This window comes from Eublepharis macularius, chromosome 10 (genome assembly GCF_028583425.1).
Source record: "Eublepharis macularius isolate TG4126 chromosome 10, MPM_Emac_v1.0, whole genome shotgun sequence".
Lineage (NCBI taxonomy): Eukaryota > Metazoa > Chordata > Lepidosauria > Squamata > Eublepharidae > Eublepharis > Eublepharis macularius.
The window spans coordinates 19339072-19346009 of record NC_072799.1 but is presented as its reverse complement, the minus strand read 5'-3'; the positions used below and the strand labels follow the sequence as shown (position 1 = coordinate 19346009).

Genomic DNA, 6938 nt, shown 5'->3' with positions numbered 1-6938 from the left:
TCACTCACCTCGCAGGCGCCGCGCCAGCCCCTTGGCCCAAGCGACGCGGTGAGGCGGGGGCCCGGCGCCCTCCACCCGCTCGGCGTGAGGGAAATGCGGGGCCCGCGCGTCGCCCTCGCCGCCTCCGCCGGGATAGGGCCGCTCGCCCCCGTCGTCCCTTTCTTCCTCCTCCTCCTCCTCTCCTCCCCGCCGCCGGCGCTGCCGCCTCCCGCTCTCGCTGCTCCCGCTTCGGCCGCCGGAGGAAGGCGAGCCCGCCCGGCCGCGGCCCCACTCCACGTCCATCTGCAGCACCGGCCCGGCCGCCGCCGCCGCCGCCGCCCGGGCCGCTTCCTCCTCCTCAGGCTCGAAGCCCGGGTTGTCCCGGCTCCAGGCCTGCCTCGAGCAAGAGGACAGCGGCGGCGACGGGGAGCAAGAAGAGCCGCCCGACAGCGGGTCTCGTAGCCGCCCCAGCTCCAGCTGCTCGAGGCCGCCCGGGGGGCAAAGCCCTGCCCGGCCACCGGCGGCCATTTCGCGTTCCGCCCCCCTCAGCCGCCGCTGCCGCCGCCTCAGGAGCTCGCCCCCTTCGGCCCAGCCGAGCAGCGGGGCGGGAAATGAGCGGCGTCGCTTTCTTCTCCTCCATCCCCGCCCACGGCGCCTCAGCAGCCAGCTGGAGCCCGGGCTGATGGAGGGGAAACTGGACCAGCCGGTGGGGAGAGAACTCGGAGGGGAAGAAGTAAGAGTTTTATTCCTTGGCCGGCGTAGTTTACTTTCTGACTAGCTTGGATGACGCCCAAGAGAGCCAGGACCTCTCCCCGCCCCCCACTTCCCGCCAAAAAAAGCCCAAATGTGCATATGCTTATTCATGTTAGCAGAGGCACATTTTCCACACACAAACACTATTCGCCATGTACAAATTTGAAACTAATGTGACAATGAGACCTACTGTTCAAATCCCCCTACTCCGCAAGGACAAAACGTGCATATGCTTATTATCCACATTAACAGAGGCACATGCTCCACACCAAAAGATAACTTGCATTGTGCCACCACTGTCGGGCAGCAATCACAACCACGGCACATTGAACATGTCACTTTGCAAAAAAGGCTCCAGAAAATTAATAACGATCATTTTTTAAAAAATCACTGCTGCTGTTTACTAGACAGAACTTGGCCGTTAAAAATAAGACTGTCCTGGTAAAAGGATGCCATGCTGACCATACAAACCTGAAATGAGTGACAGTGAGGAGACATGTTCAAATGCCCACAGGCTGGCCTTGGGCTAGTCGCTTCTCCTGTCCTAAATCACCTCACTGGGCTGTTGTGAGGCTAAAGAGGAATGCAGTGAGAAACAATGAGTCGCTTCGGGAAAGGGTAGCATTTTAAAAGGTAACACATAAACCTATATAATCAGAAGGCTGCCTTTATTTTTATTTATGTCATTTATAGTCCACCTTCTCATTGAGACTCAAGGCAGATTACACAGTATGAGGTTAATACAATCAGTATCAAGTACATTTCAATACAGTACCATAAGGTAAACAGATACGAGTTTAAAGACATAGCATTAGCAAGGATCCAAGACAGAGTAGAAAAAATACTGGAGCAAAACATAATCAATTCTAGGACTAACATTAGACAACATGGAGCACTGGTTTTACATAGGAGTACATATTTAAAGCAGCAGATAATATAGAAAGCAAAAATACTGATGAAGTCTATGATCCCCAACTCGTTTGTGAAGCATCTGAGACCCCATCCCTACAATATAGCCCTCCCATTTGAGTAAAAAGTCTTTTTGAATAGTTCCGGTTTGCATCATTTACAGAAAGCCAGGAGAGTGGGGGCTCTTCTGACTTCCTCAAGCAGATAATTGCACAGGATAGGGGCCACCACAGAGAAAGCCCTTGTACGGGCTGCTGCTAACTTCACCTGTGTGCAGCCTGGCACCTGCAGGAGACCCTGTTCAGATGAGCGAAGCTGCCGTGGAGGAACATAGGGAGGGAGGCGGTCCTGTAAGTATGCCGGACCAAAGCCGTGAAGAACTTTGTATGTAATAACTAATACCTTGAACTGAGCACAGTAAATGATGGGTAGCCTGTTTATATTTACTTTGAATCAAGCCAAAATGAACAATTAATTCTGATTCTCATTTTAGAACAATACCGAGCAACCTCATGTTCATCTTCGTTCTTCTGTGCCTCCACACATGGGACTGCGCAGGCGCAGGCCAGCCGCCGGAGAATTTTCTAGAGCTTCCATGGCTCCGAAGGGGCCGTTTGTCGCGCGCCTCAGCGACCGTTTTCCCGCCCAAACGGTCACGTGATCCTCCAGCGACCAACGGCCCCTTCCCTCAGTTCTCTTCTTGCCGCCGCTTGGAGAGAACGTGAGCTTCGTTGCTCTGTGCTTTTGTGCTTCGTGCTTTATTCTGACTGATTGCTTGGCTTTTGACTTCGGACTTCGTGACCTCGACTATTCTTCGGATCTCGTTTGGACTTTGTTGTGGACTCGGTAATTTGACTCGGACTGTTTTTGACCTTCCTTTCGCGTGCCCCTGAAGATGGCCTCAAAGGCTCTCTTCAAGCATTGCCTCCAATGCCACACTAAAATGGCCAAGACCGATGGCCATGAACTGTGCCTGTTCTGTTTGGGGGAGACCCATAATGTGACGGCCTGTAAGATTTGCCAGGGCTTCACCAGCAAGGCCCGACAGGAGCGCAAGGCCCGTCTTAACTCCTCCCTGTGGCAGAAGGTCATGTCCGGAGGCGCCCCGTTGCCCTCCTCCAAGGCCGGCCCTAGCCCCTCTGCCGAACGGCATTCCAGAGCTGGCTCAGTGGCCTCCGCGAGGTCGGGGTCGAAACCGCGTCCCCCGAGTGCCTCGGCGTCGAGAGCGGCCTCTCCAGCGCAGGGACCGGTGCGGCCGCCCCGTAGCGCATCTTCCACCAGGTCGGATCCGAGACCGACATCGGAACCGAGGATCCGTCTACCGAGTCCCCGATCGGAACCGACGACCGGGTCGATTCCGGTAAAACCTAAGAGGTCGAGGCCGAGGTCCCCTTCGAAGGCGAGGAGCGCGTCGGTTCCGAGGTCTTCTTCGGAACCGGCGAAGAAGAAGAAGAAGACCAAACATCATCGGTCGCCGCATCCCGCTCCCCAGGAGGAGGTCATCGTGCTTCCTCACACGCCTTCCCCTCATCTGGATTCCCCCGAACCAGAGGAACTCGCCGTGCCAGTGCCGGATCCGATGGCCTTCGAGACGGTGCCCGCGGAATTCTCGTCGGGGCCGGAGCCGAGCCCGCGCCGTCGGAGCCGACCATCGCCTGCTCTTCGGTCGCCGAGGCTGGAACCGAGCCCGTCTCCTCGTCGGAGCCGTCCTTCCCCTGCCCGTCCATCTTCACCAGCTGCCGGTCGTGAGCGACGTCGGTCTGGGGACAGTGTCCGATCGGCCCGGTCCACTGCGTCCCGACATCGACAGGCCTCCTACCTCCCCTCGCCATACCATTGCCAGTGGGAAGGGGCACCTGCGGGTTTCTCCGTGTCGGAACCGAGGCCTTCGACATCGAGGTCGACGTGGGCTCCCCCTCCGCACCAGGTTCCGGAATCCCAGCTCGGTTCCGATGAGGAGGATGTGGAGAGCTTTGGCGGCTACCAGTCGGAGTCATGGTCCGAACCATCGCCAGCTGAGGAGCTAGTGCCATCTGCGGACTCGCCATTCGAGGACCTCCGCATCTACGCCGACCAGATGGCACGGATGGCGAAGGCTCTCGAGATGGACATCTCCTCGGCAGTCCCCCAGACCAAGGACAAGCTCCTCAAGCGTATCTACGGGGATAATCCGGCGTATGTTGGCTTCCCCATGCTCGAGGGTATTGAGGAGATTGTGGAGAAGGTATGGCAGGTGCCCTGCGATCAACCTCCAACATCCAAGCGCATCGAGCAGCTTTACAAGATTAAGCAGGGTACCTGGCCGGCGTTGGTGAAACACCCTCCACCTTCCTCCCTGGTCACAGAGGAATTCAACCCCCGACGATCGGGTCACTCCTCGGTGCCTGCCGATAAAGAGGGCAAGAAGCTTGATGCCATGGGCAGGCGCCAGTACATCGTCTCTTCGCTGGGTCTGAGGATTGCCAACTACCAGACCATCATGGCAGGGTACCAGCTGTACCTCTGGGAGAAGTTGGCATCCTATACCCGGGACCTCCCTCCTGAGCAGAGGGCGGTGGTGTCCCTGCTGCAAACAGAGGCTGTCCGGCTGTCGAAACAGCAAATGAACGCAGGGAGCCACGCTGCTGACACTGCTGCTAGGGGGATGGCTTCGGCGGTGGTCCTCAGGCGCCACTCCTGGTTGCGGTCTACGGCCCTGTCCCAAGAGGTGCGTTCCAGAGTGGAGAGCATGCCATTTGAGGGGGACTCGCTCTTTTCCAAAGCGACCGACGAGACCCTGAAGAAAAAGAAGGAGGACCGGCAGACGGCGCGGTCTTTGGGTCTGGCTCCAGCGGACAAGCCCTCCTCCAGGTCACGGTACGCTCCCCGATCTGGCCCTTACCATTACCAGGGCAGATACCAGCAACAGCGGCCGGGCTACCAGCAGTATCCTGCCTACCAACAGCGGCCCTACCCTCCCGCACAACAGCAGAGGAGGCGTCGGCCCTTCAAGCCTCGTCCGGCACAACAACCGGCCCAGCAGAAGGATCAGCAGGGCACCGGGAGGCAGTACTGACGGGTCACGCCAGCCGTATCCCCGAACTTTTCGGACAGACTTAGTCCACTCCTCTCTGAGTGGGAGTCAATAACATCTGACTCATGGGTCTTAACTATTGTTGAGCTGGGATACGGGCTGGAATTTGTTGAGCTGCCTAGATGCAGTTCACCCCTGACAGCTGTCAATAACACTATGGCCGAGCTGGATGCGGAGATCGTGTCGCTCTTGGCCAAGGGTGCTGTGGAAGAATTGCCCTATGAGGACTCTGTAAAGGGATTCTTCTCTAGGTTCTTCCTGGTCCCTAAGAAGGATGGGGGCTTACGTCCCATCTTAGATCTGAGGGACCTTAATGCCTTCCTCAAGGTGACCAAATTCAAAATGGTAACGTTGGCGGCTGTGATCGCCTTGCTGAAACAGGGGGATTGGTTTGCGGTTCTTGACTTAAAAGACGCATACTTTCACGTGGGCATACGGAAGGAGCACAGGAAGTACCTGAGCTTTGTTTACCGGCAACGGGTTTTCCGGTATAAGGTGCTCCCCTTTGGCCTGTCCACTGCCCCACGAGTGTTCACTAAATGTGTGGCCCCTGTGGTTTCCTTCCTACGGGAAGAAGGCTGTACCATCTTTCCGTACCTCGATGACTGGCTCATCGTGGCTGAATCGGAGTCTAGGCTGGTGCAGGACATTGGCTTGGTACTTAGCACTTGCCAACGCCTGGGGCTCCTGGTGAACTTGGAGAAATCCAAACTGGTGCCCAACTGCAAAGTGTCCTACATTGGTGCACTGTTAGACTCTGTGGAGGGTAAGGCTCTGCTCCCTTTGGAGAGGGCTCGGTCCCTAAGGGGTCTAGTGTCCATGTTTAAAAGGAACCGATTCCAGTCTGTGCGCACTATCCAGTGCTTACTAGGGCATATGGCAGCGGCCACCTCTGTGGTGCCTTTCGCTAGGCTGCGTATGCGCCCTCTCCAGAACTGGTTTGTGCGGAGGTATGATGCTCTACTGCACCCTCCGTCCCTCAAATTCTCTATCCCGAGGGTCATCCTCTCCTCCTTGAACTGGTGGCTGTCTGATGACAACTTGTTTAGAGGGACCCCTTTTGGGTATCAACACCATGACATCACGGTTACCACTGATGCCTCTCTGTTGGGATGGGGGGCTTACTGTGGTGATGTGTCTGTGCAAGATGTCTGGTCTGACAGGGAAAAGACCCTCCATATCAATGTGCTTGAACTAAGGGCCATTCGTTTCGCACTTGTGTCTCTTACAGCACTGCTGAGAAATCGTCAGGTCTTGGTGCAGACGGACAACACGACTGCCATGTACTACGTGAATCAGCAGGGGGGCACAGTGTCCATGGCCCTGTGCCGGGAAGCCACACTCACTTGGCAGTGGGCTATCAAGAACGGCGTGTCGCTCCGTGCTATACACGTGGCTGGGTCGGACAATGCCCGGGCAGATGCCCTCAGCAGGGTCCCTTTACTGGACCACGAGTGGGAACTGAACGTAGAGTGCGTTGGGCCGATCTTCCAGATGTGGGGTCATCCAGTGATAGATGTGTTCGCCACTGCGGCGACCACCAAGGCCCACACGTTCTGTTCCAGGGCAGGGAGCGACCCCCTCTCTATTGGGGATGCCTTCCAGTTTACGTGGACGCAGGGCTTGCACTACATGTTTCCTCCGTTCCCCTTGATTCCCAGGGTCCTGTGCAAGATAGAGGAGGACGGGACGGACTGCATTCTAGTGGCCCCCTTCTGGCCACGGCAGGTTTGGTTCCCGAAGCTCCTGCGGATGTCCCAACGGACGTATGTGAGTCTGCCCCCTCGGCAAGACCTTCTCCTAAACGGGAGCCTGGTCCACCACGATCCAAGGAAGCTGCACCTAACGGCTTGGCGGATCGTTCCTCCCCGATAGGCTTTACTGACGAGGTACAGAGGGTCCTCCTGAATGCTCGTCGGCCATCCACTAGGCGCGCTTATGCTGCCAAGTGGCGCAGGTTTGAGCTCTGGGCAGTTGCCAGAGGAGTGGTGCCTGACAACAGTCCCTTGGGGGTTGTGTTCGAGTATTTGTGCCACTTGCGTGGCCTGGGCTTGAAGGCTTCCTCCCTCAAGGTCCACCTGGCAGCGATATCAGCTGCTCACACCCGAGATGAGGGTGCTACGGTGTTTTCTCACCCACAATCCCGCCAGTTCCTTAAGGGCATGTACAATCTTTACCCACCTGTGTCAGCGCCAGTGCCTCAGTGGTCGCTGTCCTTGGTGCT

The 6938-nt window shown here is 57.0% G+C and overlaps 1 protein-coding gene across 1 annotated transcript; it reads right to left on the bottom strand.

Annotated features, from left to right (window-relative positions):
- Window positions 1–529, bottom strand: LOC129336969 (polycystin-2-like). Its single transcript, XM_054990400.1, has one exon. It carries the CDS (start codon window positions 505–507, stop codon window positions 1–3), a length of 507 nt encoding a protein of 168 aa, XP_054846375.1. The 5' UTR covers window positions 508–529.
- Between the last annotated feature and the right edge of the window lie 6409 nt (window positions 530–6938).